Genomic DNA, 24,940 nt, shown 5'->3' on the forward strand with positions numbered 1-24,940 from the left:
CATTTTTCAAATGCTGTATTATCTAGGCCAAAATGGCTATGTCAGTGCATTAGATTTTCACCTGTGGAGACTGATGCCAGTCAGTAGTAAGTTTAGGCATCTAGACTGGAGCACCGGAGTACAGGGGATGGAAATTACAGGCTAGCATGCAGGATTCAGCCTAGTCTCCATTGTCTAGCACTGCAAAGCCATCCAACAATCGGGCATAATTAAGTAGCTCTTCTCAAGAGAGACCTGGCAATAGAATGAAACAAGGATGATGCAGCTCAAGGGGTCAAGACTGAGAAATCAGCAGAATGTTAAAGCTTGCAGTGCCAGGCTCATCCCTCACTCTCCTCAGTAATGAATGTGTTCAATAATTAAAAGCAAAAATAAGCCTCCCACAAAAAGAATACAAATTAGCATGGATCATTTGAAGCCACACCCTGCAGACCAACATGGGTCCTGATCCTGTAACCGGATCTGGCAACATAGATCCTTGCACCGTATATGGAGATCTGCTGGCTCTACATGGGTGCAGGGCTCCACATCAGCAGATCTAATTGAGGGATACTTCCCATTTCCACATCCCAACACCACACACTTCACAACCTAGCAATTATTTGGAAATTGTATGTAAATATCAGCTGACAGCATGTCTTTGTGGAAGTGATACGCTTCTGAAAAAAAGGCACATTATGGCAATGTTGGCCATCTAAACTGAAATACTGTATACTTCTCTCCTACCCCCCCTTTTTCATAACAAACACTGCGCAGATGGATGGAGACATATGGTGCCAGTAATATGTGAAAATTAAAAGGATTTTATTGACTGATATGTTATTGCAGAAAAAAATCATTGAAATGTACAAACTGGACATTCAGTATGCGATTTGTACATACAATATATTACAGTGATTCTTTAACTAGTTTGAATAGACATTGTTTTCACTTACAGGATGGTCACGTCATTATAGATACTAAAAAGTTGATATGCTCTAATCTAAAAGTGAAATCAAAACAGAACCGGACATAACGATACATTGCTTTATGCTAATCATATTGACTCAACATGCGCCATCATCACACATCATTTCAGATGCACCTACTGTATTATTAGTGAAATACCTGATCAAGCATATATCTGAAGTCATGATTGCTTATTAAACAAAACCTCTTTTCCTAGGCTTCAGAATTATTTTCAGAAATAGACGATTAACAAAACATGAGTGCCTGTAAAATTTCACACCAGTGTTCCTTGCAAATGTCTACTCCAATACTATAGATCATACAGCCCAAAGCATTGATTAAATAATTTCAAAAGTTAGTTCCAGATATAGACACCTAGATGGATGTTTATTTGTTTCTACTTCAGAGCCTTATCAAAATGGAATCCACTATTGTCTGTATATTCAACTATCACCTGATTTGTAATTCATTTTCCACTAATACTTGCACTTTGTTTACAAGTGAGAGTAGTTCAGTAATTCTACTGCACGTTATAATTTAAATATTCTTGGCTACTTTGTAAATTCTTAATTATTTACTGGCTCAATTCCCAATGAAACTGATATAGTGGTATGAATTTCTCAGATACAAAGCTTTGTTTAAATCTCTCCTATTTATGGGAACCAACCAACACTGATTTTTCAATCGGTAATGACTACAAAACAAATATACATTTTCCATTATACAAAAGCCCCCTGAACTGTAACAATTTCCCCAGGATTTAAATACAGCATTAGTTCAAGACTTTAAATGGCAGATGTGCAACTCTCCCTTTGCTGCTACTGAAGCGTGGGCATCAGTAGACATCAGGACACACCACATACTTGTATGCCAGGCTCAGTTCAAGGTGCCAGTTGCACAGATGAACTGGGTATGTCTTGAGTTCTTAAACTACAACCCTATTATTGTTTCCCCGGTACATTTCTAAATGCATAAAGTCTTTAGATTCTGAAGAAAAAAGGTTTCTTTGACAAGCTCAATATGATACTTTTATGTTTCTTTGACCATGATATATGATGTATACCATCAAATTAATTTAAGACAAATATTTGTCACTTCAACCTATGTAGGCACAGGTAAGTCAATAACTACTGAAGTGGAGAGATCTTCAATGGTATCATGATTCTGGACTCCATTTCCTGAATAAGTGGCACTGAAAAAAGAAAAGAGACTCTCATTTACTAATAAAGATGCCATTAGTAATTTAGCATACTCAACTTAGAGTACCGTGTTCATCAAACTACTCTACTCATTAGTGCATGTCAAATCTTTACTAATCACCAACCACCCCTCCCCCGTCACCAAAGAAAACACCTGTTGCTTTTCAGCAAGATTTAAGGTTAGCTTGCAATTGTACTGTAATATTTCCATTGTAATCTGATGGAACAACATTTGAAATATTTAGCATAGCTTACATGCCAGATTTGTTATGAAAGCTGTTTCTGATATCAAAGGTCTCCTGGATCCTGGCTCCAAAGTCTACTTTCCCTCTTTAGAGGAATTTATTTCACAGGGCCCCAATGTTTCACATTATAGCTTGTTACAAAGAAAATCTAATGGATTCTTTTAAAGATATATTTCACTATTTACTGTATAAGTTTTTGTGCACAGAAAATTAAATCTTTGAACAGATCTATTCCTTTAGTAGATGTTCTTTAGTACAAACGTGTTTTAATACAAACATTTATACAGCAACTACATCAATTTGCTGACATTTACAAAAACTGAAAACAGATTATTTAAACAACTGACTTTGTAATTGACAAACATACCAGCAAAATAAAACATTTATGACAGTGTAACTTACTGAAATAATCATGGTGGCATCTCTGCCCATTAAAAAAAAATAATGTTTACTCCATGGCCCATTCTAATTTAGTTCAGCTCTTACCTGTATAATATACTAGTTCATCCCAGCCATGTTTATTCCATGCAGAATTTCTTGTATCTTCTCTGGACTGGAGGTCTTTGTAAGCTAGAGGAAAAAAATACACACGCAAAATTTAGTACTAAGTCAATGTCCTGCTGTCCATAACGATCACGCTTTAAAATATTTAATTCTGTGGTTAAGAGGCTGCAGTCATTTGGAAGGGAAAAAAAAAAAGTTAGCTTCAGATGCTCCTCTTTATACAAAGGAAAAGCTCCAAGACCAGTGGAAAGGGGGAAGGCAGAGAGAGCAAAAAAGTAGGTCTACAGCATATATGGAAGCCATTCCATGTGACTATAACATGGCTGGTGCTCCCTGGGTTTTGCTGCTCTGCCTGACATTTAACCCTGGCAACTAGCCGTAAGTATTGCTAGAAGTCACTGTAGGTCATTGGAACATTAAGCTCCACCCCCATGCTGACTTTTCCCCTTTCAAATGGAAGTAAGATGCAAGTGTGGCAAGGGATGCCAGAGGCAGAAAGGGCATTGAGGGGGCCTTAATACCATAATTATAGCTGCATTAGAAATAGATTAGACAGATAATGCAGCACACAGGGGCTGGATCTCTGCATGGGTGCTCTAGGATCCATGGTGTTGGAATCCAATTTCCTGTGGATATCCTTGAGGTCTGAAGGCTGGAGCGCATGTTTCCTCAATGCAGTTGTTAGATTGTGAGCTTCTCTGAAGAGGCCTGTCCTCCTGAACTGTCTGGAAACCACCTAGCACACAGTGGGTGCCACTGCAAATAAATAAATAAATGTTCGACTCTCTCTGCTGTGAGGGGAGCAGACAGTGGTAACCGGAAGAGATACTTGACTTTTCCCTCCCTCTAGGAGGGTATGATTTGACCCTTAGAAATTAAATCTTCAATTACTAATTTCAGTGTGAATTTGGCCCGAGGGAAGAAACTGCAGGACTGAACTCATTATGTTCACTTTACTTGAAGCAAACAGTAAGACTCTGATAAGAAAGGTTTGTGATGCTTTACTGTAACTTCTGACAGAAATTACAAAAGGACAAGGAAATGTTTATTTTGTGCTTTTAACTTTGGCAACTAAAACTGCAAAATAAAATTTAAAAACCCTTGTTGATATCAAAATGCAATTCACATGGTTCTCTCTCTATTCCACATCTCGTTATTCTGAACAGAACAGGTCCTTGTTTTAAGGACCTATTGAGTATAGTGATTGAGGAGTGAGTGTAGCAGAAAACAAAGAAGCCTACCCCAAAGATGATGAACCATATATAACTGTCCGATTTGTGAGAAAAATCCTCCAACTGCTTCATTATTGTCCTGTCGGAAACGAATAGCACGAGCCCTACAAGAGACAAATGGAACCTCTAGAAACAGTAGATGAGCACAGGAAACAAGTGGTGATTGGAAGGAAAGCAGAGTTAGAATTAACCCCATCTCAAATGTTAAAGCATTTTGCAGCAGATTCCAGATGTAAACAACAAAAATACAACCCAATTCCCAGCAACAAGCAATTAAAATAGAACTTGTTAAGCCACATTAAACTTGGAGACACCCCTTTATTAGATTGCATGCTGATCATTTTCTAGTCTTCAACTTTTTAATTTTGGAGCCAGTAGGATAATCATTGTTATGGTTTAAAATGGCAAGAAATTTCTAAAGGTTTATCAAAAACGGAATCCTCCTACCTGCCAACTTTATACTACTTTTGAGCGTTAGTCATATCAGGAAGATATGCTATTTGTGAATGTCGTCTTTCACACTTACACACATGGATTTTAAGTTACTGGAATGCAAAGTTCTTGTACACATGCATCTTTCCTAGGCAGTTGCCTCTCATGATTCCGCAAGCCTAATTTTAAACTTTTAACTCAACTAGAAGCTGCTACATTTTCTAAAGTGGATCTGTTGCCAACCGACAAATGTATTTGAATGTGTACCTCCCCAATAATAGTAGGAAACCAAATTTACTGGCAAATTATTGAAATTAAACCAATTATCTTGATGCACATTATGCTGTTTGAAAACTCGAGTCTTCATTCTTATTCAAAACAACTGTAAATACTCACAATCATGCAACCTTAATTCATTAGAATTGATTGGAGTTAGCTAGTGTAGATGCAAGGAACTTATACTGGTATTAAACAAGATAAAAAGCAGGAGTATGTACTGAAGAGGAGACAAACACTTTTACCTATATATAAAAATATAAACGTGATACTCAGTAGGATTTTAAAATGAGTTTTATTTTAAAAAGATAAAAATCTAAGGTTTGGTATTATAAAAATTGTATCTAACTTTGATGCTGAGGAAGCCAAGAATGATCAACATAGTGTTAAGTAGTTAACCCTCTGAGTTTCAAAGGGCAGTACTTTCTAGAGAAAACATGCATTGCCACGAATTCTGCAATACAGCACTGCATTGCTCAGAAGGCAGTCGGAACATCTGGTCTTAGTTGGGTACACCCAGCATAGGGAACAGAAAACACCCAGTGAGAGAGGGGAGGATTTGTCCCTAATAAAACTAGCAAGTAATTCAGTATCCAAAACCTGCTGAAGCCAAGCACTTTCCACTGCTTCCTCGGCTGCCCCTGTCCCATAGGAAGCACGGCTCGTGGAAGACTCTAGCATGCACTCCTCAGTTTGGGCACCCTCTACACACAGAAGTTGGCTCTAGGTTACAAAGCAAAATGAAAGATCCGAGACAACATTTAATTCCAATTAAATTCAATCTACAGGGGCCTCTCACGGGGCGGGGGTGGGGGGGGGGAGGAGTATGCTATTTCTAGTGACAATCCTTCAAATGCATGACTTCCAGAAGCAGCAACACACATAAATTATTAGAATCTTGAGACTCCTTAATTTTTTGGGAACAGAAAAAAAATCCTTCCTTGTAAATTAAAACTACCACCACCTAACCACTGCCAATGTCTTGTATTGTGTACTAGTCAAACCATAAGGATGCTACCTTTGGGGAATTGGCCAATGGGTTAGGAGTGAGGTGACCATATTTTCAAATTAAAAAACAAGCGTGTTTTTGCAGTAACTTTTTTCTGATCGAAGACTCAAGTCCTCTGCCTTTTGGCGCCTTTCTTTGATCTGTTCCACCTGAGCTAGAAGAATTCCATCTGGAGCAACAGAAAAACCAAAGGAAGGCTCTGCCTCTCTCCACCCCCCGTGTTCCTCCATACCTATTTTCCCTCCTCCATGTGGGTCTGGCAATTTTAGAGAAAAGGGAAACAACAGCGAGACCATCAAACCCTCCCCTCCTCCGCCCCCCATTTCTTGAGGGGTCAGAGCAGAGGTTTTGCACTAATTAGGCTGGGTCATTGGCCTTATCACTGCAACTTTGGCACAAGACAAGTTATAAAAGCTTTGGTTTTGAACAACTGTTGGCGTGTTACACACACTCACTGTGGGAAGGACGAAGCAGGGACATACCAAATATCTTATAGCAGTATATTTTGTAATGATAAGAAACCTGAAAATGTTGATAGATGAAGTAAAAAACTGGGAAATTTCAGGTGTTCTGAAAGAAGTTCTTAGGAAACAGACATATGGAAAACTGGGAAACAGTCTCTTTGTGTAAAGGTATTTATTTGTTTTGATCACACTACTGTGGACAAACGTGAGCAGGACGGGCAAGAGTTTAGCCGGTAGAGATGTACAAGTGAGAATAGGTGAGATTCTTAGTGGTAGAGGACGGTAGTTTATTTTGTAGCTGTGCCAGTAGTGCCCAGGTGTATTAGAAAGGTGATGGTGTCCCTTCTGCAGATGTCTACTCTTGCCAAGAGGCTGAGCCTGCTCTTACCAAAATCAACAGCAAAATTCCTATTAACTTCAATGTAGGAGGATCAGGCACCAAGTCAGTAATTTTGGTGCTGTCCGTGAGGAGCCTGATTGGGAAAGTAGACTGAACATAGGACAGCAAGCAAAATAATCTAGTTTTAATCTTGGCTCTGACATCCGCTCGCTATGTGTCCTTGGGAAAATTCCTTCCCCAATCTGTGCCTCAGAATCTTCAATAGTAAAATTAGGATAATACTTCCCTTCCTCACACAGTTGTTGTGAAGATTAAAATTTAAATGCTTTAAGGATGAAAAATGTGATAGAAGTGTTAAGTATTATTTACTTCTCAAAAGAATGATGGCTTTTAAAATGACAACGCACAAGAGAGGTCCCAGCATTGTTCAGGGAGGCACTCCCTTTCCTTCCCAGAAAGGCAAAATAAAAACTAATTTGTCAGAGTTGTGTAGGACCAGAATCAGCTTATTAGCTCTGTGTATCTGGAAGGGTGTGGGGATTATTCTACCATCTCCCCCTACATGGTTTTAAACTACGAAATGTAATTAATAAACTTAAATTACAGCACACAACATGGTGAAATACACTTACCAGTAGTTGCCCCATTCAATCATTGTTCCAGGCTGAAAGAAGAAGAAAGAAGTTTCAGGTCTAGTATTTTAAGAAAACTAGAGCACTGGGACAGTTCTCAATATTTTTGAAAATGGATCTGACAAATGTGAAGTTATATGAAGCAAAAATATAAAGGGGAGGGGAGGGAAGAGGGTCTTCCTTCCATATTTCACAAACTGTCAGTGATATGCCTGCTGCTTGATCTAAGCACCATGTTATGACCATCAATCTTCTGACCAAGTTAAGATTTATAGGGCTCCCATTCTGAGTCTGTTAACATGCCACATTAACCAACTGAAGGAGTTCCTTGAGTGACAGAAGGCACTTCTTTCCCCTGAGAGGCTGTGCATGCTGCCTCTGCAGGGTCCTTAAATGTAAAAGGTAAGAAACTGAGATTTAACTTTTCAAATATTTTTAGAATATAATTGTTCAGGCTTATGCCAGCTGCTCAAATCCCCACTACTGCCTGCTGGCATTATTACAGGTTTTTAATAGTGCTTCCAACAATAATATATTTTTAGCATGTCTTTTCTGCCAAACTGAGCACTGTTTAATTTTCACTAATCTGAAAGGTGTTTTTTTTTAAAATAAAAATGAGGAAAAAATAAAAAATACGATGGCATGAGCCAAGAGCCATTGAGATCCATTATCATCATCATCAATTACTTGTATTATTGTAGTGCTTATGGTGCACTAATGACAAAGGGGAACTAAAATGGTTTTAAACAAGATATTGACATAGCCACAAATGTCAGCGATGCTTTTTTGAGCTACTTCATCTTGCACGTACATGTTAGGAGAACAGAACATTGAGAATTCAGTCATCAATATTACACAGGCTTCCATTCTCACAGCATTTCCATTTGAAAAATACCATCATTTATCAAATACATTGATTCCTTGAAGTGCTTAAAGTTATGACTGTATATTCATTTGTAATTACACTGTACAGTTATTATTTTTTCTTTCAGTCTCTTGCATGAGTGTGTGCGCATTTCAATGAGAGGCAAGGGTGCTCAGGACGTCTCAGGAAGTGGCCAGCACCTTGTAGGATCCAGTCTTTATAGCTGGATTCTGCACACACTGAAGCCAGTAACACTTTTGCCATTGACTTCAATAGGAATAAGACTAGATCCTTAGTTTATTTTTAGAAGGTCTGTGTTTTATTGTACACGTGTGCTGAATATTTTCAATTTTTAATCATTTACAAAAGAAAAAATATTTGACACTTACTCTAAGTTGATAAGATCTCAGTTCATAAATATTAGGACCCTCCCTGGGAACAGGTTCATTCCAGAAACTAAACTCCAACAGAAGCTGGTTCTTGCGAGAGAGAAGCATGTTACCCCTTTCTTTGCGAAACTCCGTGAATTCCTTAAAAATAATAGTCATCAAAATTTAATATGTTACATTAACAAATTCTACTCTTCTATAGAACATAGTGGCTGAGATTTTCAAAACCACCTTGGGGATCTGTACACTCAGTTCCCATTGAATTTAATAATATCCAAATTCCTTACGCAGCTTTGAAAGTATCCATCAGTGTGTTTACACATCACAGTCTCTATTAACAATTTTTGTACTGGGCAGTTTGGGTGTGAGCTGTTTTAATAATGCCAAGCTAGGTAAGTAAAATCCAGAGGAGCGATTTTCTACACAGGCTGTACTGAGTGGCTTCATGGCAATAATGTTTTAACTGACAATTATATTGTGTGTGTTCTGAATGGCCACTGACAGTATCCTGAAGAACGTAATTCATTGTTTTTTCAACCTGGGCTGGTGCCAGATTAGTTAAAGTAGGTGTGTGGGGCAGAGGAGAGGATCAGGGTGGGTGAGGAAAGATGTAGGACTCCAGATCTACACCATCCCCATATACAGCAAACATGCTGGTGCATTTGCATGTAAAGAAGCAGGTAGCTCATTAAAAGCTAGTGGACATTCTTCCATGCTTCCGCACAGCACCTACGGTCACTGGCTGTGGCAGCAGCTCAGATGTACAGTGCTGAAGGCTCACACAGCAGCCTGCCAGCTCAAGCTTCACTTTTCTGCTCCCATTGTAATAAGTATAGCCTGGGCTCCAACAGACACCTCCAGCCCCCAGCATGTGACCTTCAAATAAGTGGGAAAATGGGGAGGGGAGAGGAAGAGTATCTGCAAAAATCATGTAAAAGAGCATAATGAGAATAAGACAGGAGGGAAAAAAAAAAACAGACAAGACAAGAGAACCAAGTAAAGGAGAAGCATTATGTGAGGGGACATGGTGGTGGGGGCATGCCCCGCTAGCAAATAGGCTCTGACAAAAGAGCTGAGAATCACAGACCATTCATAACAGCAGAATATAAATTACTAACACCACTTCACACTTCTACAATGTTTTACACCTATGGAACTCAAAATGTTATATAAACATTAATGCATCCACCTCAGCACTCGAGAGGTGTGTGTGATCCCCATTTTACAGACAGGTCCAATGAGGCACGGAAAGAGGAAGTGACTTGTCCAAGGTCTCACAGCTAGTCTGACAGAGCTGGAAATAGACTGTAGGAGTCCAAACTTCTAGTCTTTTGCTCTGACTACTAGACTATGTTCTCTAGGGACACTGGGAAAAATATTTCTCAGTAAAATATTTATTATTTCTAGCCCAAGTTTAAAATGTAGTCTTCATTTAGACTTACTTTATTTTGTCGGAGCTTATTCATGACCTCAGTAAGAGCTGGATAGCCTCCCTCATACCGCCAGAGATGTACTGAAATAGAAATAGACCTTTTTAGAGGCTTATGACAAAAGACATGAAACACCATAATGTAAACAAGGCCATTAACACTACAGAATGATACAAAAGTAAAAGCTGGCTAGCATGTTCAAAATGTATTCTCTGTGCAATACAGTGGAGCCATTTGCTTTTTGACAAGGGGCTACCCCTGCTATTCTACAACAGATGATTTACCCTAAAGGCAAGAACGTACAAAGATTTCTGAAGGGCACTTTTGCTGTACACTACTTAGATGTGACGCTTTTATGTGACTATAATTAACATTCAGCTTCAACTTAAAACAGTGTCTTATGCCAAAAATGACTTGGTGCACAGCTTCAACTGATAGTAGCACAGTGGTGGCACTTGTAATTCAATTAACTACACAAGCAGAAGGAGCACAAAACTTTTTTGTGGGATAGATAAATAAAATAGATGCCATTGTTAATTTTTTAATTGCTCAGTGATAAGAGGCAACCTTCAAAAGTACACCAAACAAGACCCAAAGCCTCTAAAATACACCGCTACCTCGATATAACGCAACCCGATATAACACGAATTCGAATAGAACGCGGTAAAGCAGTGCTCCGTGAGGGTGGGGCTGCGCACTCTGGTGGATCAAAACAAGTTTGATATAACGTGGTTTCACCTATAATGCGGTAAGATTTTTTGGCTCCCGAGGACAGCGTTATATCGAGGTAGAGGTATATTTAGAATCAGGAGGACTTTCCTCATCAAATAATAATTTCAAGATGGGTGCCTATTTTGACCTAAATTTGACAATGCCCTTTAAGTGCTCTGTGTAACAAGACTTTTTTTACAAGCTTTTAGAATAGCAATCGACTCCCATTCCCACCCTCTTTTCTTCCATCTTCCCTCAAAGACCCACAAAAGCTACCTTTCCTCCAGTGGACATGGGGTGGGCATGGCTTCCTCTGAACTAGTTAATGCTGCTTTGGAAATGATTGCAGGGACATTCTCTGTCAGTATGCTTCAGAATTAACTGTCAAGCAATATTTCAGGTTTATTCCTCTCTGTATCTCAACATTCTCTTCATTTTTTAAAATACTCTCTTAGAAGCTGACAAATCTGTGTCTACAGATATCCTCTCACCTTTGGCCAATGCTAATATTATAATGATATAATATTCAGCGAATACAGCTGAAATTAACATGCTGATTATGTGGTTCCCACAAAATGAGGGCTGCTGCTATACCCCTTTAACTTCTCAGAGACCAGGGACTGTTTTAAAAGCCATTTAACATCATTTAGAAGTCTCCCCATACCACATTATAACACTGATATAACACTTTGTAGTTATAGAGCATATTTTCAACAATTTGAAGGAATGCATCTGAAGAAGTGGTTTTTTACCCACGAAAACTTATGCCCAAATAAATCTGTTAGTCGTTAACGTGCCACCGGACTCCTTGTTGAATTTGAAGGAAGGTTACATTTTGATCCTGAATTACTGGACACTGTATGTTTAAGGAAGAGATACCTAGGGTATTAGTACAGGACTCAATTGGCCGGGAGACAATAGTTCCATTACATTTTGTGATAACTTCAACGTTGCATAACAGTGCCACGCAGAACAATTATAATAGGACATGGAAAGTCAAAGTTAAGCTTTTAAACTGGCTAACACAAGCTAAATTCTATCTCAGTACACCTTTTAAACCTAAATTTTCAGAAGTGTGATCTGTGCCTGCAAAATAATGCAGGTGCAAAAATATGCAGGAAGAAGAGGAAGGGGCTTACCATGTTCTGCCACCCTCTCATTGAGAAGAGGTAAAAGTGTATTAACATAAGTATACAAATATGTTTGAAAGAGAGTATTAGATTAGTGCTGCCTGAACAAGCACATTTTATGAATCAACACTTCAGTTTCAAACTCAATGTGATAAAAACCAAGCAATTTTAAAGTTAACAATCATTAACCAATTATTTTATGTAATCAACAGCACTCATATCCTGAAGTACACTGTTAAAGGTTTATGAACAGTGAGGACTTAAAAAGAAACCTGCCAAGCACACATTTCACTTGTACGGTTTTACATTCTGTTGTACTTCTATCTCCTACCAGCCTGATCTTGCTCTCCGTACCACGTGTTCCAAGTCCCCACCAGTGCACACGGGTAGTGTTTCTCTTCATGAATCTTTGGCAGCACCTCTTGACTTAAAAACAAGGAATACAGACACTACGTTGCATTTCCTTCAGGGAGGCTACATTTGATATGCATAACAACTCATAATTATGCCACCACATGTTCATTATAGTATGAACATTCACCAACTTCATTTTTCAGAAGAGAAAGCAGAAATACAAAAACCTGCTGTATGCAGGAAAAACTGATCACTACAACGCTCTCTATGTAAACGTAAGCATAACCATCTGTAAGGCTGTATGTCTAATACACAGCATGACACATCCAGTCTTTTGATGTGAACCCATAAAACATGTAATGTTACCTGGCAGGTTACCTGATATATTAGCAAGATGTCCCAATCTGAGGGTGTGCAAAACACCTGCATGACTTGGTTCAGGAACAACTTAAAAAGTTTTCTTTTGTTAGCAGCAATGGTAAGACACAGAGATGGGAAAGGATAATTTGTCTCCGGCACTAAAGTTCTATAACTGACATTTCTATTATGCCACACAGATGAAGATAATCAATCACTTTGTCTGATGGACATGAGTAAAGTCAAGTGATGGCTGCTCGCTGTAGCATTACTGAACAGATTAGAAAGCAGACCAGATCTAAAACTAATTTATCCATTAAAGCACAATGTACACAGCAAAAGCTGCCTAAAATCCATCTCCTACGTGCAACCTGGTCTTGAGCAACCACTGGTTTCTTGCATGGTTGTTTAAGACAGTTTTCACTGTATTGTACTTTGGTGAATAAGCTTGTTTCAGACTAGCTGAATTTTCTCTTTATTATGTTTTATTGCTGAATAACTGTCAGACATTTAGCATTCTGGCTAGCAGCCACGGATTCTATGTACCATAATAAATAGGGAAGAAGAATGGTCTTATGTGTAAGGAACAGCATTCAGAGTTGGAAGACCTGGGTTTTATTCTCAGCACTGCCACTGACCTTTCATGTGACCTTGAACAAATCTCATTACCATTTGTGCCTCAATTTCTCCATCTGCATAACAGGAATAATACTATGCACTGATCTCAAAGAGGAGCTGGGAGTTTTTAACAATTTATGTTTGTGAAGCATAATAAGATCCTAGGATAGCAGTTGTAACAGAAATGTAAATTATTATTATTATTACTACAATAAAACTAAAAGCTTTAAAAGTTTTTGCTCTAGATTAGAAAGAATCTCACCTGATTCATTCACATGTCTGAGCACCACCTTTTTGACTTTTATTATTGGAAGTCAAATTGGCTCTCAAAACTTCAGAATGGAGCCCCCTATCTCTGAAGATTCATGAATTAGTGTTATACACCGCTACCTCGATATAACACAAATTCGGATATAATGCGGTAAAGCAGTGCTCCGGGGGGGTGGGGCTGCGCACTATGGTGGATCAAAGCAAGTTTGATATAATGCGGTTTCACCTATAACGCAGTAAGATTTTTTGGCTCACGAGGACAGCGTTATATCGAGGTAGAGGTGTCTTTATTCTCTATTTTTCTATTAATTCATACAGTCATAAAAATGTAGGGCTGGAAAATGTCATCAAGTCCAGGTGCCTGTGCTGAGGCAGGACCAAGTAAACAAGACTAGACCATTCCTGACAGGTGTTTGTCCAACCTGCTTTTAAAACCTTCACAACCTCCCTGGGAAGCCTATTCCAGATCTTACCTACCCTTATAGTTAGAAAGTTTTTCCTAATATCTACCCTAAAACTTTCTTGCTGCAGATTAAGCCCCTTGCTTCTTGTCCTACCTTCAGCATACATGGAGAACAATCGATCGCAGTCCTCTTTATAACATCTCTTAACATATTTCAAAACTGTTAAACAAGTCCCACCGCAATCTTCTTTTCTCAAGACTGAAGATGCCCATTTTTTTAACTTTTCCCCATAGGGTCAGGTTTTCTAAACCTTTTACTGTTTTTGTAGCTTTATCAGCAGGAGGAAAATGGGCCATCTTGATTATCACTACAAAAGTTTTTTTTCCCCTCCTGCTGATAACTGCTCATCTTAATTAATTAGCCTCTTAGAGTTGATATGGCTACTTCCACCTTTTCATGTTTATGTATATATATATATCCTTACTATATGTTCCATTCTATGCATCTGAAGAAGTGGGCTGTAGCCCACGAAAGCTTATGCCCAAATAAATTTGTTAGTCTCTAAGGTGCCACAAGTACTCCTGTTCTTTTTTCCAAAGACAGCTACTCTGTTTGCTCTTCTCCAATCCTCTGAGACCTCACTCATCCTCCATGAGTTCTCAAAGATAATCGCTAATGGTTCTGAGATTGCTTCAGTTAGTTCCTTAAGTACCTCAGGGTGAATTTCAACAGACCCTGCTGACTTGAATCCATCTAACTTGTCTAAATGTTCTTTAACCTGTTCTTTCATAATGCAGGCTTGTGCACCTTACCCCTTGTTGTTAATATTGTGTTAAGTATCTGGTCACTATTAACCTTATTAGTGAAGACTGAAGTAAAACAACAAGGAGTCCGGTGGCACCTTAAAGACTAACAGATTTCTTCAGATACATGAAAGCTTATGCCCAAATAAGTGAGGTTTTTTACCCACGAAAGCTTATGCCCAAATAAATCTGTTAGTCTTTAAGGTGCCACCGGACTCCTTGTTGTTTTTGTGGATACAGACTAACACGGCTACCCCCTGATACTTGAAGTAAAATAGCCATTAAACACCTCAGCTTTCTTTGATGTCATCCATTCTTAACTCTCCTTCCCACTAAGTAGTGGACTTACACTTTGGTTCATCTTTTTCTCACTCCTAACGTACTTATAGAACCTCTTCTTATTGCCTTTTATGTCCCTTGCTAGGTGTAACTCATTTTGTGCCTTAGCCTTTCTGATTATGTCCCTCGGTGCTTGCAATGTTCTTCTGTACTCCTCCTTATCAACTCATCCACTTTCCACTTTTTGTAGGGTTCCTTTTTGATTTTCAGGTTATTAAAGAGCTCCTGATAAAAATCACATTGACTTCTTCCTATTCTTCCTATCTTCCCTTTGCATCAGGATAGTTTGCAGTTGTGCCTTTCATATTGCCTCCCTGAGAAACTCCCAGCTCTCCTGAATTCCTCTTACCCTTAGATTTTCTTCCCACTGAACCTTTCATACCATTTCTCTAAGTTTGTCAAAATCTGCGTTTTTGAAGTCCATTGTCCTTATTCTGTTGCTCCCGTCTTTCCTTTCCTTAGAATTGGGACATCTATCATTTCATGAGCACTTTCACCCAAATTGCCTTCCACCTTGGGATTTGCAACCAATTCCTCCCTGTTGGTGAAGCCTCCAGGGTCAGGATGCCAAGATTCATGATGGCTAATCCTTATCACCCTGAGCTGGCAGGATGTAACAAGGACTCGGACTGCTCAAGCTGAATTTTTGGAGATATTGAGGGAAGTTCAGGGAAGCTTCAGGTTTTCATCCCTCCATTCTTAAGATGGACCCAATTCTCTCCTTTCTACTTGAATATTTAGGCTGACTTTGGTTTGGAAAGACTAAATCAAATACCATAGCTTTCAGAAGATTGCTATCACTGTCCCTTTCCTTGAAAATAAACATCTCTGCTTTGACTTCATGTTTATCTATCTGATGAAGCAGTGCCATTTCTCCACTTCCCTACCTCATATAATTATACATGTTTATACTGAGCTGGTTGAAAGTGATTTGCTCTTCTCCAGGTATGCTTTTCTTCTTTCAGTCATGAGAGGAAAAAAGATTACCATGGAAACTAATTTTTAAAGATTTCCCCACTTGTGTTGCAAAGAACCACCTTTGCTTAATTTAAATGAAGAAAACTGTCCCCCCCAGTACATTCTCTCTACTTTGGGCATTTTAACAAAGGATCATTCATACCATACTAGAGATGTAATAGTGATTTTATCCAAAGCACTTTACAAAAATTAATTTATGAAGCCTAGAAGAACCCCTGTAAGGTAGCTATGTATTATTCCCATTTTAGAGATGAGTAAATGGAGGCACACAGAGGTCACGTAACCTACTCATGGCTACACGGAGAGTCATTAACTCTCTTGAGAACAGAAGTCAGGAGCTGTAACCTCCACCTACCGTTCTAGCCAATAAACCACACTTAAAACAATACTGGTTGCATTACCCTAAAACAATGTTCTATTTAATGGATACCCTCTCTTAAATGATCAGTGTCAATGAGAAAGAACTGCCATTTTGCAACATGGGGGGCTCATGTTTCCCAACTTGAGTGTTTAGCTCTTTCAAAGTGTAATGGCTACGGCTCTAATGCAGCAAATATACAGCTAAATCAGAATTTCCATTTCTGTAACTGGTCTTTAAATTAGTACAGTTCATTAAAAAACAAATATTGATACTTATTTTTAAACAGCAAGAGAGTTTTTGGAAATCCTATATAACAGCCCTGTGAGTAAAATTCACTGCAGATCAAGTCCACACAAGGATTCACAATACCTCTTAATGTATGGTTCTCAATAATGTCACTTTTCATAGAAACGTCAGGGTGCGTAAATGTCAAATCTTGGGGTTTATCCCCTCCCTCAAAGCTTTACTTCTGTTTTATATTTGATATTTAGTGGCCCCTCCCAAGTGACCCTCTCTCTTTTCTTCCAGTCTGTAGACAGAACTCTCACCAGGTAGATTCTTACATTGTAGCTAAAGGAAGGGCAAACTGGGACAGCAGCATCTGCCTAAAAAGGCTGCAGTAGCCTTAAGACAACTAGGGGAGGGAAAAAATGTGCACTTGTGTCCCTCTCGTATACACCCTAAAAAGAGCATCTGGTGCAGTTCAGTGAAGGAACAGCCTAAAAAAGGGGCAGTAGCAGGCGAACTGGAAAGAAGCATCTGTGCCAACTGTCTCCAAGAATAAATGGCTTATTCACAATAATTCTCTTCTTCCCAAATAAACATATCACACATCAGCCAATTTACAGAATCTCATTGCTCAGATTCACATGTTGAAAACCACAAAGTATAATATATCAACTTACCAAAGTTTGTTGTAGGCATCTAGATATTCTGGCTTTACATTGTGAACTGAAACAACAAAATTCAAGGATAAATGTAGTAGCAAAAATAAAATAAGATAAAAGGAAATGTTAAATATAAAAATATCACCCACACTGTATTTTATACAGACTGCTGGTCTCCTTTTTGGCTAGTAGATTGGAGTGAGCATCTTTCCTTGGATCCACTTTGCGAACAAAGAGTGATTTTAACCAGCTGTCTTCACCTGCTCTGTTAGTTGATGATGCCAGCCCCCTACACATCAATGAATACATTACATTGTCACTGAATGTTTATTAAGAATGCACAGACAGGAAGAAAGTCAGTCAAGATCAAGTTTAACATAATATAGCAATGTATACAGAGGAACGATGCTAAATCTTCCCATTACTTCACTCTCCAGCAGTGTCAAGGTACAATGTTTACCCAGCAAGGTATACACCTATTGAAAAGACTTCCTGGGATGACACAGAACTGGTGCAGCTATACTACCCCCTTGTGCTGAGGAAGGGCACGGATAGAATGCTTCTGTGTTCCAGCAAGTCCCAGCTGATGCAACACACTCAGGAGCCATTGCAGTCAAGCATATGGTAAGTAGTTTTGCTGCTGCTCGAAGGTCTTGTCTACACTGCCACTTTACAGCGCTGCAACTTTCGCGCTCAGGGGTGTGAAAAAACACCCCTTTGAGCTCTGCAAGTTTCAGTGCTGTAAAGTGGCAGTGTAGACAATGCACCAACACTGGGCGCTACTCACCTCGTGGGGGTGGTTTTTTTTTTTTTTTTTTTTTTTTTTTACAGTGCTTGGAGACCTCTCTCCCAACGCTGGAGCCGCGACTACACAGCTACGTTAAAGTGCTGTCGCGGCAGCACTTTAACGTTGCTAGTAAAGACATACCCTAATTTATATCAGGTTTTAAGCCAACCCCAAAACACTGTGAGGCATAAAACCACTTTTGCTTCCCCGCCCTGCTCCTGCATTGATTAGAGCTCTGTAAGAGCAGAGAATGGAAGCCACTAGATACAGTATATATATTTTTTAAACTCTCTTTGCTCAAGCAAGATATCTACATCCTCCCAGAAACTTGAGGTCAAAAATGAACACCCTAGTGCATGTGCATGAGAAAAGAGTGTGCAAACACTGCTTTGTTTACTGTGAATGGCACAGTAAATACCACGTGTTCCTGTGTTTACTGAAATAGATTTCAAGAAAGCATCATGGAAGAGAAGATATACAGGTTACAGCATACTCTACTTTGGGAATAGATTAGAGTGGCAGATGTCAAGGAGTCTGCATAGATTTTAATTTTTGAACAGTAGCCATTATAATGTTCAGGATTCAAATTCATTTTCTTTGTTCAATATTTACAGTTTTTCCCACTTAAAAACTGAGTTGACTTTGAGAGATTGTCTGAAAGCCTAACTAGCTTAACAATTTAGTTTCTGCAAGTACCTCTGCAAAAATGCTATTTTGTATCTTCTTACAACAATACAGTACACAATAAAATCACTAAAGACAACACGGTTCTTCTTAAAGTAAGAATATATTAGGACTATTTTTTCCCCTTTTTCAGTGGTAGAAAGACACCAGAGCCACCAAATGATGTGCACTAGCTTTATCTACACCAATACGAATAATCTTTCGTTCAAGTGAACAGCAAACAGAAAAGATTCAGTTTTTACTGCTTCATCTTTATAATATACTAAGGTGGCCTTGATCTTACAATATTTTCCTTCCTCCCGACCCGTTAGAAGCATTTGCTTGCAGCTTCTCCACATTTCCTGGAGGATTGTGGAAATATTTTAAATTATTTAATTATACTTAATTATTCTGGAGGATTTTAGCTATTGGCTGGGAGATCCATAGGACAGATTACAACTTCCAACTGTGATATTGTCTTTCAGGTCCTAAATAGACTGTGAAAATGTTCCAGAAATAAAAATGTTCGAAAAAAAACTGTTTTTGGAAAAATAACACCTCGCAGTTCACTTTAAAAACACAGAACCCCCCCCCCCCCAATTCCCATTTTTAAAATCCCAATAGTAATGGGGCATAAAATGATGTGGTAGTTTATATTGCTTATCCAAGCAACATGCTGAAGGAAGCAGAAGACATGTGACAGCTAAGAAAAGAATAGCTGGGAATGAGGTGACCTTCAACACAAAGAAGTGACATGAAAATCTCTCACTGCTCCGCTCCACTTGTTGAAAAGGGTATTCACTTTCTCTGACCCCATCCCAACAACTATTGTGTAGAAAGCTAAACAGGATACTACTAAACAAGTATTTACAAAGACCTCCAGTGCCAGAGATATTGCCTGGGGGGTAGAGCTAATGCAGTTGATCTGTAGCCCTTTTGTGCCACATAGCCAATGCAAAGGGCTTAGAGGGCCAACTTAAGTCAGGCCTTCTCTCTATTATATAAGATTGATACATACTTATCTTCCCTGGAGGGTGTCGTGAGGATTAGTTGATGTTTTACAAACATCCTGACAATAAAAGTCCTAAGTAATCATGTTTACTTCCTCATTTGTGCACTAACATTACTACTATCAGCAGCAAGAACATGAAGAGTTATGGGGATACTATTGGATAACTAATTCTTCAGCTAATAGGAGACACTTATGCCTTTGTTGTTATTTGCCACATAAAATTAGGAGGTAGTTTTCTCTTAATTTCTCAATGAAATGGTGACGTTAATAATACTTTGCAGTTTCATGGTACTTTTTATCCAAGAATTGCAAAGAGCTTTATGAACATTGTTTAATAAAGTGTTACTATACACCTACTAACTAGCATTAGCAACATTTTACTTATAAGGTAACAGAGAAAGGTTACAGCTAACATTTCTGATAGTGGACACTTGTTCTGTGTCCCAAGTTCAGACAGCTAGGATTTGATTTTTAATTGTCCTGAACACCTGCAGCTCCCATTGATTAACATAAAAGTCATTGGTGCTCAGCTGGTAAATCCTGACTTGGGTATCCAAAAACGGACAGGTCCCAAACTAGTGGCCATTATTGGGTAATTGGAAACTGAACCCAACTTTCTTGACTGCCCGTCTTGGGCTTAAACTGCAAATCCATCCTTCCTTTTTTAAACACAGACATGTATATATATTTAAACGTGAAAGACATTCCCTATTAGAGTTAAAAAAATCTGAAGGAAAAGTCTTGTTCTGAAACAAGTGTGTTCACCTTCAGATAAGACAAAAAAATTCTAGACATGTCATGTTCCCATGGGTTTAAGCTGGGAGAGTTAGCAAACGAATCACATTGGCTAACATGAGAGTCAGAAACATAGATAATGCTGCATAAGGGCACTTAGCCCACAAACTACAAATCCTTATGAAAGTGTAAGGCAAAATTTATTGTGAACACAATAGTTCTATTAGAAAAAACTGTTTAACCCCCCACCCCCCCGAGATACTATAAGGCACATAATTATACAGAACATTTCAGTTTAAAGACCAATCTCATTATAAATTACAGTACCGGAGCAGGAGAAAAAGGAAATAATCTATCTGAACTTTAGCATATTGTAACTGAATAGCAAATAATGCATTTTTTTTCAAATTAATGTCTGATGCAACCTGGGCTACAGCTTCTGGGGTTAGACTTGAATGTCAGTAATCAGTACACAGTGAATTTTTACAGCAGAGGACTAATCAACTGAAAAATAAAAGTTAGTAAATTAAAACCATGGCCCAATTTAATGATTATTGCTGAACAGTCACTTTCTCAAGAGTTTGTCAGGGACAATAATGAAAACCTTGAAATAAAACAAATACAATAAACCTACAACCATAAGAAATCAGCTTTGTAGGACATATTACTAGGTAGGTACAGTATTTGAAGATTATAAAGTAATATGATTATCTCTCTGCTTTGAAAGTTACTACTTCTTAGATGTAATCCTGGTAGTATAGAGAGGTCCTCAATTCCTAGGTGTATTTTATAAGGACACTACAGTGCTTAATATTTTTTAATAAGAACACTATCAACTAAAACGTGAGCAACATTTAGAATTTTGGGAGAGAAATCATTTTTAAAAAAGCTCAGGTCCAACAGGTATATTTCCAATAATTTGTGTTAAACATCTTCCAATATAAACAGTTTTTTTTTAAACAAAAGCATCTTCCTCCAGTGTTGTCAATTCAAAGATTGCGGTGCTAAGAACTTCAAAGAGAAACTGACTATAAACAAAAGAGAAACTGACTTTGTTGATATTAATTGTTGAGTGGTAGTGGAATGCAAAAGATAACAGCATATAAATGGAAAAAGAACTTGGATTTTTAGAATTATTTGAAATAATAATCAAATTTATAATAAATATGCTTACAATATGAATTATAAGTTGACAGCATCCTCTTAAACTCTCCATAGTTTTACTTCTCAGTAGTTTGAAGTAAGACTAATTTCCTTAACAATTCTCACCATTTGACAATATATTTCTAATTAATCTTAAAATCAGCATCCATTTTGTACACAGTATCATTGATGTTAGCAAAACTTTGAGAACTGTCTCTTGTGTTTACTACTACAAAGCCAGTATATGTGTTGGTCCTAGATGAGCTGTTTTCCACCAAAAATAGTCCAGCTATAGAGAAATAGACTTTCTTTAAAGGATATCCTGACTGCTATTCTGAGCTCTGAAATAGAAAAGACCCAAGTAGGTCTAATCTCTTTACTAGTTCAGAAATGTTCTCTGCAGTAGAACATTAGTGCTTTGTATAGTTCAGTTTTAAATATTCAAAGCCATGGCATTCCCCACTGGAAGATCATTCCACAGTCTAACAGACTCATAGATTCAGAGGCCAGAAGGGATCATTGTGGTCATCTAGTCTGATCTCCTGTATAACAGAGGCCATAGAACTTCCCCAAAGTAATTCCTAGAGCAGATCTTTTAGAAAAAATAATCCAATTTTGATCTACAAATTGTCAGTGACAGAAAATCCACCATAACCCTTGGTAAATTATTTCAATGGTTAATGACTAATTGTTAAACATTTATACCTTATTTCCAGTCTCACCTTACTGTCTGGGAATGTTCCCTGATATGTCCCACCAGATTATAAAACAGGTTTAAGAAAAAGTTACTTGACAACATCTCTCTAATGCCAGTAACACAGCATAAAATTTTTGGTTTCTTGGGGCCATATTTCTCACAGCATTACAGGCAGCCTATCGTGGAATCATTATCAGTCCTTTTACTAAGGCACTGCCTGATTTTGCTATCTGTGGTCCCAATCCTGCAAGCATTTATGGATGTTCTGAACATTAAGCATGTGAATAATCCCACTGAAGTTACTGGGCCTTGCTAGGTACTCAGAGTAAAGCATATATGCCTAAGTGTTTGCAAGATCAAGGCCTACAACTGCACCTGGTAGGTAAGCAATCATGCAGTGTGCAATGGTGTGAACGTAATGGCTTGTAGAGAGAGCAAATGATCAGCCAATGTGTGTATATATTTCAAACTGCTAGTGGCTCCTGTAGATGTTGTTTTCCAAAAAACAAAAACAACAACAACAAAAAACAACCCAGAAAAAAAATCATTGATACCTAAGATTTCAAATGGACACTATCAGGTTAAAACAATGTAACAGAACAACTTTCCTTATTTTAGAAACATCATTGGTAACTTGTAACAAAGAGAAAGTTAGAATTTTGAAAATGTAAGTTTATTTTTCACTGTTTTACTTTTGGCATTACCCTTCCATTGAAAAATAGTAAAAGACTAATCAGTTTCTAATCAATTTCACCTCTCTTTTCTCATGTACAAGCTCAGGGCTACAGTAGGCAGCTGAAAATGTTTATTTTAAAAATTGCCTACATTAGATTAAAAACACACAGGGAAATATTTCTATCAAGTTTTCTTTTAGCCGAAAACCTACATTCAAGTTGAGTACACAGCCTAAATTTTTGCCCTGACACCATCCCCCTGAAAGAGAGAAAATTTTGAAAGAAACACTTAACTGAAATTCAACCAGCAGGTTCTGATTTCTGTTCTAAACAAATATCAAAGTTAACGGAAAGTATAAAAATAAATCAGACGCTTCAAACCCATTCCAACAGGTGCCTGTTGGGGCATGGGGCATCAGACATTTAGACTACATCTTGTGGGTTTCCCTGTGGGGGTGCGAGTGTAAGGGGGGGTTGTGTAGTCCGGTGGGTCCCCAGTCTCAGATGGGGGGGGCTCTGTGTGTGCAGAAAGGGGGGGGGGTTTCAAACCCAGGATAGGGGGGTTGTGTGGGCATGATCCCAAATCCGGATCGTGGGGCGGGTCTAAGGCGGACAGTGCATCTGTGGGGCGGATGCACAGGCCCAGCTCAGGGCCCCGCATGGGGGACGCACAACCTGGGGTGCATATGGAGGGGCGGGAGTGGGTGCCCGGCGCGGGCTGTCCCTAGGCGGGGCGGGGAGGCCCATGACCTTGCGGGAGACCCCGGGCTAGGAACTCCCACTCGGGGCTGCTCCTCTCCAGCCCCGCCGGGGGGCTCCTGCCCCCCGTCCCGCAGCCCGGCCCCCCCCGGCCAGGGGGGCGCCATTTACAGTCCGGAAGGAGTCAGCGAGGGGCACCCAGGGGGACGGGACTCCCCGCGCCGCACTGCAGGCCCAGGGTCCCTCCTGGAGGAGCGCCGTGCTCACCTGAGGGCCAGGCTGCCGCGGGCCGGGAGGCGAGGCCCTGCTCTGCCCAGCCCGCCGGCTCCCCCCAGGCTCCGCCGCAGCAGCACTCGGGTCGCCATCTTGCTCTGGCCTCCTCCGCCCAAGCTCGCCCGGGCCCGGGAGGACGACTCGGGCCTGCAGTACCCGCTGGCGGCCACTGGGGGGCAGCGGGGCTTGCGCAGGCCCCAGAGCAGATGAAGGGGGGCTTGGCGCTCTGAGGGAAGGGGTCAAGAGGGACAGCCCCCCCCCCCTTCTCTGCATCCCCCTCCAGACCCTACTCTTTAACCCCTTGGCTGCTGGGCTTGGTATCCGTGGCCCTACAACTCCCGAACACATCCCATGAAGCCAGGCACCTGCAGCATCAGTCTAAGGGGATGGAGGGGATTTTAGGGTGGAGGCCCTTTTGCCCCCATGCAAATCTGTTAAAGCCTATTTTAACCCACTCAGTATAAGGCCCTTGCAGCTCATGCCAGTGCCTTTCCTCCTCCATTGTTGTCTCTCTCTGGCAGGGGAATAATTCTGCATCTCATCCACACTTCAGAGAAGAAACATTTATTATCTCTGTAAGGAGACCAGGGTGCTGGAGCCAGCTCTGCCATTGGCTTCTAGCCTCAGAAACAAGCCCTTTCATCTTTCCCTGCCAGTTTCCTCCTCTGTAAAATAAGGATAATACTTTGCACATGCTTAACTTTACTACTGTGAAGAGTCTTGAGGGTGCATAAGTGTTAGCAGGTTTGGGGGCCTAAGGTATTACTTGCTAACCCTTGCCACTGTCTACAAGACAAAAAACCCAGCCATGTGCAGAAGTCCTAGCTCTGAAGAGCTAACAGTCTAATAGTTGGCTGCTCTTTACACTGTTGTTCCTTTCATGAAATGTGTGATAGACGCACAAGTATTTTGTGTTCAGGATTAGCTGTAGCTTCTTACCCCTCCAACAAGTTATTAGAGATTAGAATGCTCTTTTTCCTGTCGACCTCCCATTGGAATCCTGCAGGAGCAGATATTAACACACACATTTGTTCCAGTAATACACTGAAGTAATAGGAAAAACTCAGTCTTTTTCAGTTA

At 39.5% G+C, this 24,940-nt stretch overlaps 1 protein-coding gene across 3 annotated transcripts; it reads right to left on the reverse strand.

Annotated features, from left to right (window-relative positions):
* Positions 1-783: 783 nt before the first annotated feature.
* Positions 784-24,036, reverse strand: NIPSNAP2 (nipsnap homolog 2). 3 transcript variants are annotated; one of them, XM_005283433.5, is made up of 11 exons: positions 23,855-24,032; positions 23,183-23,209; positions 17,327-17,466; positions 17,196-17,241; positions 12,138-12,232; positions 9,978-10,048; positions 8,536-8,676; positions 7,282-7,313; positions 4,138-4,232; positions 2,879-2,962; positions 784-2,140 (listed from the first exon to the last, which is right to left on the reverse strand). In XM_005283433.5, the coding sequence occupies exons 1-11, from the start codon at positions 23,950-23,952 to the stop codon at positions 2,076-2,078; spliced, it is 894 nt and encodes a 297-aa protein (XP_005283490.1). In that variant the 5' UTR covers positions 23,953-24,032; the 3' UTR covers positions 784-2,075. The 3 variants fall into 3 exon arrangements, with proteins under 3 accessions (XP_005283490.1, XP_065428825.1, XP_005283491.1); XM_065572753.1 differs by having other exon boundaries at positions 23,182-23,214; positions 23,855-24,016; XM_005283434.5 differs by lacking the exon at positions 23,183-23,209 and having other exon boundaries at positions 23,855-24,036.
* Between the last annotated feature and the right edge of the window lie 904 nt (positions 24,037-24,940).

The sequence above is a fragment of the Chrysemys picta genome, chromosome 19 (genome assembly GCF_011386835.1).
Source record: "Chrysemys picta bellii isolate R12L10 chromosome 19, ASM1138683v2, whole genome shotgun sequence".
Lineage (NCBI taxonomy): Eukaryota > Metazoa > Chordata > Testudines > Emydidae > Chrysemys > Chrysemys picta.